Source organism: Aotus nancymaae, unplaced genomic scaffold (genome assembly GCF_030222135.1).
Source record: "Aotus nancymaae isolate 86718 unplaced genomic scaffold, 86718_ANA_hifiasm-v0.15.2.pri h1tg000040l, whole genome shotgun sequence".
Classification (NCBI taxonomy): Eukaryota; Metazoa; Chordata; class Mammalia; order Primates; family Aotidae; genus Aotus; species Aotus nancymaae.
Window position 1 is genome coordinate 123,872,722 of NW_026988454.1, and position 15,346 is coordinate 123,888,067.

General features: G+C 47.7%; 1 protein-coding gene across 1 annotated transcript in view; it reads left to right on the forward strand.

Moving 5' to 3' along the window:
• The window catches only part of BTBD9 (BTB domain containing 9), a 476,557-nt gene that overhangs the window by 457,644 nt on the left and 3,567 nt on the right, over positions 1-15,346 (forward strand). The window contains exon 10 of the mRNA XM_012464347.2: positions 506-584. Within this exon, the coding sequence (XP_012319770.2) occupies positions 506-584 (79 nt within the window). The remainder of the gene's footprint in view (positions 1-505; positions 585-15,346) is intronic.

Genomic DNA, 15,346 nt, shown 5'->3' on the forward strand with positions numbered 1-15,346 from the left:
CCCTGCCCTCTTCAAAGCTCTTCTCCTTCCAGAAGCCTCCCGTGCTGAGTAACTGCTCCCCATTGGATATACGTCTGATGAATCACTGAGGTCATTCTGCCAACAGCCCTGAGGTTGGCCCCGTCATGGCCCCATCTTATAGATGGGGAGATGTATTTATGAACTCCTGCCACTGTGATTACATTTATTTGTCTGAACTCTTATTGTAATGAGGGCTTGGTCTGCACTCTGTGCTTGTTTATGGAGGGCTTTGTAAGAACCCTAAGTGACATTCACAGATGGGGAGGAGTGCTTTCTGTGATGGGACTGTAGGCTCCTGAATAGGGACACTATATCCTGCATCTCTCAGCCATACATTAGGTGCAGTCCCAACCCCGACCCCCCTACAGTGCAGGTCCCCAAGGACAGGAAGCCCTCCCTCCTCTGTGGATGTGACTTCACCAGCCACACTGTCAGAGGGTTAACTGCACCATCTAACCAGGCAAATGGTTGTTTCCTGTCACAGGTCCTGGCAGTCAGTAACTTTTGAAAGGCAGCCTGCCTCCTTCATCCGGATCGTTGGGACACACAACACAGCAAATGAGGTAAGGGGCTCTTTTCATGAGAGGTGCTGTGAGATTCATGATGTACAGGTAAATGCTACACCCTGAGTTAAGTGGAACTGTTTGTTCTGCCTGCTAATGGCCTGTTGTTCAGACAGCTTGGTATGGAGAAAGTCCTGCAATTGCACAGTGGGGATATCATTATCATTTCTGGATATCTCTTCACTAGCAAATGAAAGCCAGCTCCTACTGCTTTGCTAATTCCTACAGCTCTCTGTGGAATCGGCCAACCACAGAGGCCTTGAGAGGTCAAACACATCCCTTGTGTCTGAGTCCTCAGCCCTCCCAGATGACAGCAATTGTATGAGATTCCTTGCCCCTCTGAGCTTGGTGTCTAGCAGGTGGCCGTGCTGCTGACTTATCACTCCCGTGCTGTTATGTAGTCATATTGTGTCAAGCGTGTACCTCCAAAGAACCTCCGGTTTAAGACAGGCAGCATAGGGAATGATGGTTCGAAATCCAAGAGGTAGATAAGAAACATAAAAATATTAATAGTTCTGCAATTGTACCTTTCCATGATCCTTCTCAGGTATATGCAGGATTGGCTCTGTGGTGTGCCACCAGGACAGTCACATGGGACCCACCACTTGAGGTGTAATGCTCTATGGCACTATCTTGAAATCTTAGGGTCTTTTTACCTTTGAATTGTTTTATAAGTGAAGTTCCATCGCACAGTGGAACACACACCAGGACCTTGGGGCCTCAGCCCACACACAATCCCGTCTCCTGCCCCTTCCCACCTTCCTGCGATAAGCTCTCAGCCACCTACTCCCTGAGCCAGGATGCCTGGGTTCTACTTGGCCTCCCCCTCCTCATCTCACCCATGATCACTGCCTCCTTCACCCCCAGTGGGGTCCCTGGCACAGGGAGGGGTGGGGCCAGGGTCTGGTGTGAGTCCTGAGCTTAAGTCACAGGATAGGGCCCTGGGTGCCCATGAGGGGCCATACTGCGGGGGGATGTTTGTCCCTGTGCCTGAGGGAGCACAACATTAAGTAGCAAGTAATAACTAGCGTGAAAGCTTGAGAGAGAGACCCTAGAGGAAAGCAGAAAGCTTTTTTCTGCTTTCTGAACACAGGGCTCCACCTTTTCATCTAGCAAATGGGCCCTGTGCTTGGGATTCATGTGTGGTCTTCATGGAATTAAAATTTTCTCAGAACACATCAAGGTGTTTCTGGTACTTCAGCATTTTTAAAAGTGAAAATATTGTAATAATTAAAATTCATTTTGCTTTTTTGTTTATTTAGAATAAAAGTGGCCCACATCTACAATGTGTTTCTTGCAGAGAGGAGCTTGTAAACAGAAACTTGGAACTTTTCCTCTTGCCTCTTTATTTCAAAACAAACCTGAAAACTATAAAAGTAAACCAACTGATATTTTCTAAAGAAAAATTTGAGAATTATAAACATCAGGTCATAAACAATTAAAATTTTTACATAGTAACATATTGAAATAGAATTAACTATTTTTCATTTGCAGTTCTTGCTTTTTATACTGTGCATCCCCCAGTTTTCTTCTTTAATTCCTAAATGGAATTCTGAAATTTTGTATCATAACAGAAGGAATGCTCAAGTCAGAAGAGGCTAAGCAGCAGCAAGGCAAGTCTGCTCAGAGCCTTCTTCCAGGGCTGCCCTCAGTCCCAGTCCCATCACCTCAGTGACCAAGGAAGAAGAAAATCTTGGACATTTGTTTTCCAAGTTATTCTAGTTCAGGAATGATTTCCCATTACAGAGCTCTGAAGTTGGAGTGTAAGATCTCTCTTTCATGATGAATTTCCCAAAAATAACCTGTGCAAGGGGCCCCAACCACTTTGGTGGAGACTGGCCCATTTTAAATGGGTTGGATAGTAGGTCACTAGTTAACTTGTGATCCATCCTATTTGGCTAGTGAATAACTTGCTCAGTTGGATTGACCAATAATGGTCAATCCATTATTGACCGGGGGAAAAAAAGCCTCAAAGTAGTGTTGCCAATTGGGAAACATCTTTTTTTTTTTTTTTTTTTGAAATAATGGGAGTTTCCCTCTTGTTGCCCAGGCTGGAGTGCAGTGGCGCAATCTTGGCTCACAGCAACCTCCACCTCCTGGTTCAAGCGATCCTCCTGCCTCAGTCTCCTGAGTATATGGGATTACAGGCATGTGCCATCACGCCCGGCTAATTTTGTATTTTTAGTAGAGACGGGGTTTCTCCATGTTGGTCAGGCTGGTCTAGAACTCCTGACCTCAGGTGATCTGTCTGCCTCGGCCTCCCAAAGTGCTGGGATTACAGGCGTGAGCCACCATGCCCGGCCTTTTTTTTTTAGACAGATTCTCACTCCATCACCCAGGCTGGAGCGTAGTGGCTCAATCTCAGCTCACTGCAACCTCCACCCGCTGTGTTCAAGTGATTCTCCTGCCTCAGCCTCCTAAGTAGCTGGAACTATAGACACCCACCACCACGCCCAGCTGATTTTTTATTTTTTTTTTATTTTTAGTAGAGACAGGTTTCACCATGTTGGCCAGTCTGGTCTCAAACTCCTGACCTCAGGTGATCCACCCCTCTTGGCCTCGCAAAGTGCTAGGATTACAGGCATGAGCTACTGCACTGGACCAGGAAACATCTTAAGTCATAAAATAAATAATGAACAGGATCTCATTCTCAGAGTACACAAAAAGGCACAGTAAGCTGGGTGCATTGGCTCACTCCTGTAATCCCAACACTTTGGGAGGCTGAGGCCAGAGGTTTGCTTGAGCTCAGGAGTTCAAGACCAACCTGGGAAACATAGTGAGACCTTGTCTCTACTTTAAAAAAAAAAAAAAAAATGGCCAGACGTGGTGGTTCATGCCTTTAATCCTAGCTCTTTGGAAGGCCAAGGCAAGTGGATCACTTGAGATCAGAAGTTCCATGGTAAAACCTCATCTCTGCTAAAAATACAAAAATTAGCCAGGAATGGTTATACATGCCTCCAATCCCAGCTACATAGGGGGCTGAGGCAGGAGGATCACTTGAACCCAAGTGGCGGAGGTTGCAGTGAGTTGAGATTGTGCCACTACATACCAATCTGGGCAACAGAACAAGACTCTGTCTCAAAAAAAGAACCAATTAGTAGGCATTGTGGCATGCACCTGTAGTCCCAGCTACCCAGGAGGCTGAGGCAGGAGGATCGCTTGAACCCAGGAGTTCAAGGCTGGAGTGAGCTATGATTACAGCACTGTACTCCAGCCTGCGTAACAGAGTGAGACCCTGACTCAAAACACAAAAAATGTACAATAAAGGTGAACTTTACTGGGCATCAAAAATATAGCAAACCCCCAGAGAATGTTCTTTACTACAGCATACTGGGTTCTGGGACATTATTTGAAAAAAGTCATAAAGGCTTAGAGAACAGTGGAAATGTGTGTAAGCCAGTATGGCAAGGTTTAGAGGTGTGAGGGACAGAGGTCACATCAGGGAAGGAGAATGGCTTGGCTTGGTCAGGCAGGATTCCTGGGAGAAACAGCTCTAGAGGAGTACATGACCGCATGGACAGGAGCGCTTCATGGAGCTGGGGAGGGCCGCAGCAGGGGAGAGGAGGCTGGAGATGCGAGTGCAGCACTTCCCTGATTCCCGGTCCCATGGGAGCCAGAACTCCGGAACTGTAGAGAAAAAGGGGTCAGGGCACCTCTCTCACTATGGAGGGTGGCCGGGAGGGCAGAGGATGTAGGGTTTCCTCAGTGTGTCCCTGCTTGTTTGCTAAATAACAGCAGCAGCTGTCTCAGCTGGCTGTTCCATTGACTAAAGTCACACATTGATTTCTCACAGTCCTGCAGGCTGGGACTCTGAGATCAGGGTGCCCGCAAGCTGGATCTTGGTGAGGGCCGTCTTCTGGGTTGTGTCCTCACATGGCCTTCTTAGGTGTGTGCACTCCCACGAGAGAAAGAGAGAGAGCAGGCACGAGTGCTCAGTCAGCACTTTTCCTATGAGGACACCAGTCCCATCATCGGGGCTCCACCCTCATGACGTCAGCTGAACTTAATCACTTCCCAAAGACCCCACTTCTAATCCCATTCCATTAGGGGTCAGGGCTTCCACAGAGTAATTTGGGAGGGACACAAGCATCAGACCGTAACAGCAGCCTTCAAGTCAGAGCAAGAGAAACACTGTTTCCCTTTAGCTTCGCAGTGTTTGTGAACCCAGATACTTTGTACTCGCTTCAGAAAGCATAGATGGAATTGGTCTATGGCATGGAGAGGTAATACTGTCTGTGTGTGTACAATAAAGGGAAATCTGGGTGAACAAACCCTTCGCCAAATGGCCCAGGTAGGCCCGTCCTCTACAGGTGCTTCCCCATCCAGAGAGGGGCGGGCAGAGCAGGGGCTGGTAGGGAAGTGCAGCATGGAGGCTCCTGTGGGAGAGTATTCAAGAGGAGACCGTGGCTGGGCAGTTTGGCAAAAGGTGGGAAGTGTCCTGGACAGTGAATAAGTAGCAGCCTGCAGAGCGGCCGGCTGTTTAGAGAGACCTGAAGTCATTCTTGGGGCCAAGAACCCAGTGAGTTGATAGCTCTGTGACAGTGACCATGGAAACTGCCCCGACCTCCAAACACTCTGGCTGCTGCTGGAATAGGAAAAGGCGGACAGCAGGTGGTGTGTGGAAGCAGGCCCCCAGGCTGAGCTGTCTGAGCTAAAGCGGACTGGGATTTCTTGCCCGCTGTAGGTGTGTGTCTGTCTTGCTCCAGTCAGCCAGGCCTTCCTGCATCCAAAGGCTCAGCCTCCGTCTGCTGCATGTTAATTTTCCCCACTTCCCTCCCATCCGTCCAGCTCTCAGGCGACGGCCGCCTCGGCAGTCTGTGGGTTTAGATTTCTTGATCACCTGCTCTGGCACGCTTCTGATTTCCTGCAGCATTCCATCCCTGTCCTCTGGGAAGTGTACGTCTGCTACTGGCATCTGTCTCTCATCTTCCTTTGTGAGCACCACAGCAACAAATTCATTTAATTTTTTAGCTACGTTTACGACTTCTGTCAATAAATTCCCCCAATGCTTACCTCTTAAAGAAAGACTCCACCACTTCCTTCTGTGACCCCCTGCTCCTTGTGTACTCAGCATCATCCTTATCATTTATCTTAACTCATCAGAGCCCTCCGCTTTCACTTCCCACCAGTGTGCTTCTGCGTCCGCTGCTCCCTGCTCGCCTGGCTCTGTAAGCTCCCCTGTGCTTGGCCCGGTGCTCACACGTGTCTCTGCTTTACCCTCGAACGCTTTCCCCCTCCTTTGTCTTCCTCCCATGCTCAGCACTAGATGGCAGACATATGTCGGTTTGTCTTTCAGCACATCCGCCTTCTGCTTCATTGTTTTCCGTTCCTCTGGTTCTCCCCAGTGCCTGTGGCCAAGGAGGTCCTTCTTGGCCATTTCCTCAGTCACTTTATGATGGTCTCAGTTGCCAGCTTAGCAAGCTCGCGGTCGTTCCTGTGTGGGTGCCCATCTGCCTTCAGTGAGCCGCTGGGGAGACAGATGTGCTCCTCTTCTAAGCCTCTCATGTCTTAGATAAACTGGACCTTGTCAACAGCATTACAAATGTCGACGGAACCTTCTTTAGTTTCAGCACCAACAACTGTGCTCAGAACCACATTGGTTCTGATGTGCAGGGTTTCCCAGCAACCCTTCCATTTCATTTTGTTATCTTAGCAAGTAACAAAGGCACATACCTACATCCTTAAACACAGCTGGGAATGAATGAGATCAAGTCTATGCACCCATGAAAATCAGTCAGTGGTGTTCAAGAGATAGAAGGTATGCCTGTTTCTTTTTATGGCTTTTATGAAAACCTAGGTTCGAAAGTTCTGGAGTGATTTTTTCAGTAGGCATTGAGCTCAGGGGCCCACAAGCAGTCTTGAGGGTTAAAAAGGACTGTAGGAAAAGCAAACTCTCTGCAACGTATTACAGAAAGACAGGGCTTCTGCTCACAAGAATCTACATGAAAGTTTTTGCCAAGTCAATAACAGAAACTGAGGATGGTATTGACAGGCTTTAGGCAGCTCTGAGGGTTCCATTTTACTTACTGAATTTATATAGTGAGGAGGGAGGCTGTGTCATATTCATCATCTTTGTATCCCTGGCACCTAGCATGGTGCCTGGCACATGAAAGCATAGAGGACCTGTTAGCTGAATGAATGAGTGAGTGATCTGATCTGTACATCCCCCTCCCCGCTCCCAGTCAATGAAAGCTATAAAGGAAAAGATGTAGTAAACCAACTTTTCATTATTGAGAAGCTGTGACATTCCAAGACAGAGTTTCTATAGTCAGATGAAGGATTTCCTTAAGCCAGAAACATTTATAAATTGGAAAGTATGCATACCAAATACCTCAGCATCTCCTAGGTTAGGACCCTTAAAATAATAATCATTATTACTAATTACAATAATAGTAGCTAGTATTTGCTGAGCACTTACTGTGTGTCAGGTTCTCTTCCAGCCCTTTATATTTATTACATTATTTAATCCTCATATGTGAAGTAGGTTCCACTCTTACCCTCATTTTAAAGATGAGGAAACTCAATACTAAAAGTGTTGGCAGAATTGTGGAGCAGGGGGGCAGTTTTCCAGTGCTGTGGGTGGATGGACTGACCCTGTCACTCTGCAGAAGAGTTTGGTGTTTTGTTCTAAAGGAGCATGTGTACACATTCACCCTATGGCTGAGCATTCACTTCCACGCCTATGTATATTCTCCAGTGAAGCTCTTGTACCAGTTTAGGATGCAAGAGTGAGGATGCTCTCACTGCAGCCTTGTTCATCCTGGACCCAACGGGACACCATGAGCATCCATCTACGGAGATGATGGAAAAGCAAAGTGTAGCATCTCATACAGTGGACTGCAGGGACTGTAGGTGGATGAACATCACAGCATGTTGAAGGAAAAGTGCCAGACACCAAAGAACACCATATACTAGGATTACATTTGTGGAAAGTTCAAAAGCAGGCAAAGCTTCACTATAACATGCATGCATATACAAGTGATAAAACTGCTAAGAAAAAGGAAACAAGGGGATGTCTCTTATCTGAGCCAGAATTGGGGTTTCCTCAGTGTGGGGGAGGCACTGCTGGTTCTTGCCCCACATGCTATTTCTATGGGAAAACTGTGCCTTTTAGCATATGGTTTTTGTAGTAAAGCATTTGGTTTTAAGCAAAGAGGCAACTGAGGCCAAGAGACGTTAACTAATTTGTACGAGATCACCACAGTCTTGAGGAGTGGCAGAATCAGAATGTGAATCCAGGCAGTCTGATTGTAACACCCAGGCCGCTGCGTCTCCCAGAGAGGTATAATAATAGATGGCAGTGTGCAAAATGAACCCAGCTGCACCCTGGCCCAGAACTGAGTCAGGCATGTAAGCAGGTGGCTCCTCTGGGCATGCTGTGTACACCAGTTTGTGCTAGATCTTGGGGAGAAACTGAGGCAGGACCCTTCCTTAAGGGGATGGCAGCTTCACCACCTGATAGAAATTATTCCCCATAAAAAGCCCCTTAACGCTGGGTGACATTTCAAATGGCTGTACCTGACTGATGGCAGAGCCATCAGCAAATGAAAACAGCAGCCAGCCCTGAAGGAGAAGGGTGAGTTGTTCTGATCTGTAAAACGGACCAAGTGATCCTGGCCCTTGGAGTTTGGGAGCCATGAATGAGTTTAAATCTTAAAGGGCTTGGGAGGGTGGGAGGTTGCAAACCACTCTGCACACTCACCGCTCCTTATGCCAGGGAAAGTGATCAGCCCGTGAGCGTGTTGGAGGGGCATCTGCACGAGCTGACTGCAGGACAGAAAGTCTGCAAGTGGCTGCTTGAACTGCCCTCCAGGACCACTCAGCTCAGGGCCTGGAATGAGGCAGAATTTATTTACGGGCTTCTGTCAAGGCTAGTGAGTGGCTCTGGGCTCCCATGCCATCCTCGTTCCCATAGCAACATGTGGCTCTAGTGGAAAAAAACAACAGGGAAACAGACTCTTCAAAAAAAAAAAAAAAAACGAACCAAATGCTGCTTCCTGGTGTGGCGATAATTATTTCCCAGGCACCCTGCCCCAGGTCTGATTCCACTCTCTCTGGCTCCCCGAGGACCATCGTCTCAGCCCAGAAGCAACTCAAAGCAATCACGTGCTGGCTCCCAGGGCCAGAACTCCCAGTGGACCAGCAGCAGCATGAAGCAGACGTCCCAGTGGCAGAGCGCAGAGAGAGCAAGTGGAGAGGCAGGCCCTTCCCTGCAGAAGCTCCTGGTCTTCAGAGAACGTCAGTTCCAGCCTTCAGACTCCACTTCTGTGTGGGAGAGAACGACCAGGGGCTTCATGTCCCAGCAGCTGGGAATGGATGCCCACAAAGAAAACCTGCTTGGAAATAGAAATAATGGAAACAAACTTCCTCAGGTTTCAGATGGCAACATGGAGGCCCTGTCTGGTGTATGTCAGGTACTGGGCCAGACAGGAGGCAGCGCAGGGACAGCAGGGATAGTCAGGTCCAGCAGGCAGCCTGGCACCTGTGAATCTGCATAATAGTCCTAGTGGGAGGCTCTGACTAGGTCCCCACCACACTGCCGTTCTTGAGAGCAGAGACTGTGTTGTGGCATCTTTATCACTTAAAACGGCCTGAAGCCAGATCAAGGAATAAGTGAAGTTCGCACCAAGGCTGACTGCCATGCCCTTGGAGAATGGTGGAACTGTGATGGTTATCTGGAAGCATTTGGTTGCACAAAAATACAGGCTGGGGGAGAGGCAGGGAAAGGTTAGCCATCCAAAGAAAAACTTGGATTTAAGGATTATACCTGCAGATAATGATCAAAGCCAGGTGCCTCAGAAGATCCAGGCTAAGAAGAAAGTGGGGTGGAGGCTCTAGAAACTGGCTCCACGAAACAGCACCAGGCAGGCAGGGAGGTGGAGGACGCACTGAGGGGAGCATGCAGTGAGGGGAAGGAAGGGAGGGGACCTCAGCACTGGTGCCAGCCTCACCTTCAGACAGCTGTGTGGCCTCAGTGTCACTTCACCTCCCTGTCCCTCAGGTCGCTTGCTTTTGAAATAAGGAGACTGAACTGGATCCTAAAGCTTCCCTTCTCAGTGAGACAGGAAAAAAGGCAGAAAAATACTTAGTTTGTTTCATAATGATAAAAGACCTATTGTGGGCATCTTTATATTTAAATGCTTGTTATGGAAGATTTTATTGGAAGAAAAGAGGAAAAGCAGCACAATATTGAGCACATGTTTCAGACACTGCAGTCCTTCTACCTGTCATACTGGGGCAGCAATAATTCTCCATCCTCAACTGTTCTGGGAGAAAGTGCCCCCAGACCTGGGCAGATGAGCCCCGCAGCAGTGAGACGCATGGAAGCAGCAGCTTATGAGGGTCCCCTCAGATGAGTCCCATTGCTGAGCCAGCAGTGAGAGGTGAGGCTGGAAGCCTCCACGCAGCTAGAGCCCTTTGAGACAGAAGGAACACACTGAGCCTGGTCACACAAAGTGAAGAACAGCCCAGGCAGCTGGGGCTGCACGGGCCAGCGATGTGGGGAGAGCAGGGCCATGGTCAGTGGCCATGGTCAGCTCTCCTGGTGCCTGTTCAGTGTAGGAAGTGGGCCCTGGTGAGGCATCCCAGAAGCCTGCAAACAAGAACACTTCCTTTTTTTTGTTTTTGTTTTTTAAAATAAATAAATAAAAGACACCTCTACCACTCTGTGGCCAAATCCATTAAGACAAGAGAGTAACACTCTCTCTGGAACTCTGGAGTCTACACACATAAAAAACAGAGGGCAGGAATTCCAGGGCTGCCTGAGGTGATACTGATTGGAAAGGCTCTTCTTCTAGAACCTTCCAAGCAGCAGAGTTCCAATTATCTGTGGGTATCCTGGCTTATGTGAATATGAGAAAATGACACTGGAAAGTTGTTGTAAAAAAAAGTTGCCGGCCAGATGCGGTGGCTTACACCTGTAATCCCAGCACTTTGGGAGGCCGAGGCAGGCGGATCATGAGGTCAAGAGATCGAGACCATCCTGGCCAACATGGTGAAACCCCATCTCTACTAAAAAAAAAAAAATACAAAAATTAGCCAGGCGTGGTGGCACGCGCCTGTGGTCCCAGCTACTCGGGAGGCTGAGGCGGAAGAATTGCTTGAACCCAGGAGGCCAAGATTGCGCCACTGCACTCCAGCCTGGTGACAGAGCAAGACTCCGTCTCTCCAAAAAAAAAAAAGTTGCCATATATAAAAATTGTCACCCAGACACTTACTTCCATACCTAGTAGCAATAAGTACTTGTGCAAAAATATTTGGGTATCCTATCACCCTAAGCAGTACTGAAAATTTGCTGCTCACAACTTGGAAATGTCTTCCTATGAAGTGATTCTTTTTTTGGAGACAGTGTCTCGCTGTGTCTCCAGGCTGGATTGCAGTGATGCGATCTCGGCTCACTACAACCTCTGCCTCCCAGGTTGAAGCCATTCTCCTGCCTCAGCCTCCCGAGCAGCTGGGATTACAAGGCATGCGTACTCCACCACACCTGGCTAATTTTTATATTTTTAATAGAGACAGGGTTTCAACATGTTGGCCAAGCTGGTCTTGAACTCTTGACCTTAAGTGATCTGCCTGCCTCGGTCTCCCAAAGTGCTGTGATTACAAGGTGTGAGCCACCATGCCTGGCCCTGTGAAATGATTCTTTAACTGAAAACAATGTGTTGGGCTGTTCAGATGCACATATAAAACCAAGGTTATAAAGAGGAATATTTTGTCGGAAGCACTTCATTTTTAAAGGAACAAAAACAAAACATCTCCGTAGTCTCTAGATAGACTGTTAATTTCAGAACAGAGGCCTCAGAAATAACGCCACACATCTACAATTATCTGATCTTTGACAAACCTGACAAAAACAAGCAATGGGGAAAGGATTCCCTATTTAATTAATGGTGTTGGGAAAACTGGCTAGCCATGTGCAGAAAGCTGAGACTGGATCCCCTCCTTACATCTTATACAAAAATTAACAATGGATTAAACATAAGACCTAACACCATAAAAACCCTAGAAGAAAAACTAGGCAATGCCATTCAGGATGTAGGCATAAGCAAGGACTTCATGACCAAAACACCAAAAGCGATGGCAGCAAAAGCCAAAATAGACAAATGGGACCGAATTGAACTTAAGAGCTTCTGCACAGCAAAAGAAACTATCATTAGAGTGCACTGGCAACCAACAGAATGGGAAAAAATTTTTGCAACCTACCCATTTGACAAAGGGCTAATATCCAGAATCTACAAAGAACTGAAACAAATTTACAAGAAAAAAACAAGCCCATCACAAATTGGACAAAGGATATGAAGAGATACTTTTCAAAAGAAGACATTTATGCAGCCAACAAACATAGGAAAAAATGCTCATCATCACTGGTCATTAGAGAAACGCAAATCAAAACCACATTGAGATACCATCTCACGCCAGTTAGAATGGCGATCATTAAAAAATCAGGAGACAACAGATGCTGGAGAGGATGTGGAGAGATAGGAAACATTTTTACACTGTTGGTGGGAGTGTAAATTAGTTCAACCATTGTGGAAGACAGTGTGGTGATTCCTCAAGAATCTAGAAATACCATTTGACCCAGCAATCCCATTACTCAGTATATACCCAAAGGATTATAAATCATTCTATTGTAAAGACACATGTACACATATGTTTATTGCGGCACTGTTCACAATAGCAAAGATTTGGAACCAACCCAAATGCCCATCAATGACAGACTGAATAAAGAAAATGTGGCACATATACACCATGGAATACTATAATATTATGCAGCCATAAAAAAGGATGAGTCCATGTTCTTTGCAGGGACATGGATGAGGCTGGAAACCATCATTCTCAGCAAACTGACACAAGAAGAGAAAACCAAACACTGCATGTTCTCACTCATAAGTGGGTGTTGAACAATGAGAACACATGGACACAGAGAGGGGAACATCACACACCGGGGCCTGCCGGGGGGTGGTGGGCTAAGGGAGGGATAGCAGGGGGTAGGGGGATTGAGGAGGGATAGCATTAGAAGAAATATCTAATGTAGATGATGGGGTGATGGATGCAGCAAACCACCATGGCGTGTGTATACCTTTGTAACAACCCTGCATGTTCTGCACATGTACCCCAGAACTTAAAGTATAATAAAAAAATAAAAAGAGATGTTAATGGTGACCATCAGCAGGATCTACTGTCACTGAATGCTGGATAGGTGTGTGATGCCCCCCCAGCCAGCCACTGTGAAAGGGAAATAGCCAGCCACTGTGTAAGTTACACTCCTCTAACTTACACTTTAGAGGAGTGTAAGTTAGAAGCCACGGCTTTACATCTGACTTACGGACAGACATCAAGAAGTAGGCATTTATTTTATAGAGATTTGTCAACTTGTATTTGTGAGTTGAAAGCTTGGATCAGAAATCCTGTTTGTATCAGTTGGCATGGAAGCAGTCTGTGGAAATTACTCAGGAGGAACCAGGAAAGCAAGGCAGAGTCATTGATCAACAATTATTAAATTTTCCCAATTTCTGCTACAGTTCACAATGGACTCTTAGGCCAACTTGGGAAAATTAGCAGAGGCTGCTGCTTTTAAAAATCTTGAAAATTTGTCAAGCAAATAGTGCTCAGGGAATCCCTCTGATGAGAGGCAGCAGCCAACTACCAACTGCAGAAATAGCCTGGTCACCAAGAAGGGGCTAGCCCATTTGTGTACGTGCTGTCCAGGGTTCACAGAGAAAGGAACACCCAGACTATCTCCAGTATGTCATGAATTACGGCTCCCAGAGAGGCAAGGCAAAGTGATCATAAACAGCAGCTACAAAAAAGGACACCCGATTGTGACTGAGGCTGTGTCGGATTCATACACACGACCACATTCCAAATTAGCCGGCTCCTCTCGGGGGAGAGATCGAGAGGCCATTGAAGACGGTTCAGCGAAGGTGCCCCTTTGTGAGCAGCGGCAATCAAACAGGCTAATGGGATACATGATTGCTGGAAAGGGGAAGGGAGGATGAGGCGGCTGCCGGAGTAATGGTTTTGCATAAATCAGTAGTGCGGCTCTGCCCAGTATGCCTCATCCACTTTCGGTCACATCATTGCCAAGAGGTATTGCAGTCTTGGGAAGGTTTGGAGAAAAGAAATGGAACCTCATGAGCTTCTGAGCAGAGACTCAGGACTTGGCTGTTCCATCTAGAGGGAGGCCCAGAGGTGCCTGACGGAAAGAAGTGGGCTGAGGAGCTTGGGGTTCCGGTGGGAGGGGGAAGGGTACATTCCCAGTATTTCCAGATTTCCCCACACCATGGTAGCGATGACTTCCTCCAAGCTGCCATCACCCTCCTCCAGCTCCCATGTATAAAAAGCACTGCCGCCTCCCTTCCCTCACACTCCTCTCCCGGGGCCGGAGGCAGCTTCACGCCCCGCCGCAGCAGCATGGCCACCAGTGAAGGTGCCAGTTTCCCCATGACAGGTTTGCTTTTCACTCCTGCTCCCAAGAACAGAATTGGGACCACCTACAGGCCCCCATCTAAATGCTCATTTGTACTGTGTGCAAATCTGAGGATTTCTGGGGTCCCAGAAGAAGTCACCCCAGCCTCATACGTGTTGATGGGCATCTGAGTGGTCCAGGAGCTAGCCGGGTTTTGGCCTACACAGTTGCCATATTTGGCTGAAGGCTGCTAGGCTTAAATCATCAACAGAGACGACTGAGCCAGGCACACTGCTCCATAGAGGGGTGACCAGAGTGAATGGGGAGAGGCTGCCAGGAGCGAGGTGCCAGGGCCTCGATCTTTATGTGGAAGTCCTCTCCTCATTCACTCTGCCTCCCAACCCCTCAAGGCCTCGCCTGTGCAAACCTTCCTCTCTGTAGCCTTCTCTGACCTCTCTTCCAGGCAAAATGAGTTTTTCATACACCTCCGATGTATTAAATATTACTGACCCCGTGCTGGTAGAATGATGAGTGTGAGGCAGGCATGTTGATACAGTGGAAAGGTCCAGGCTTAGGGGCTGCACAGCCCTGAGGTTCAGTCCCAGCTTGCCCACTCGACATTTGCAGAAGAGGAAGACAGACCCCAGCACAGAGGTGCCTCTGCCCCTGTCTGTCCGAGAGGTCCTGAGGGCAGGAACCACATTGTGGACACACCTGCTAGAGTCTGCACTCAGTGAAGTCATTGCAGAGAAAGGATCTGGAGAGTCCTTGGCATGAGTGCAGGTCTGAGCTGCTGTGCCTGGAGCCCCGGGACCTGCTGGTGCCACCTTCTGTAGCACCATGGTACACCTGTGCCTGTCCCTTCCAGGGAACCCCGAGAGTCACTGTGGGCCCTTTCCTTTATCAGTCTCATCCAGTCCATTACTGAATTCTGCTCTTTTTTTATTTGAAAATGACTCCTTCCTATTGATTCCAAATTGCTAAATCAGGAGATTCCAAGGTTTAAAGGTTTGTTGTCATTTACTTTTTTAAAACACTTCTTATTTGAATTTGTTACCACAAATGTACATTCCTTTTAAAATAACTTTTTAGTTTAAGAAAGATCAGTTTTTAAAGGCTCTCCTTTGTCCAAGAGTATCGGGCTCCCTGCCCAGGCCCTCACCCCGTTGCATTGTGTGTGGCCTCTGCCCCCACCCCTCCACCCCACACCCTGCTGCACTCCAGGCTTCCCAGGCCCTCCTTGCTCTGTTGCTACCCTTTCGCTTGAGAATCTGTGTAGTTCTTCCCTTTTTCCTTCCACACCAAGTCCTCCCTCCTCCATCCTCTCTAGCTTGGCTGCCTTCTTCCTTCCAGA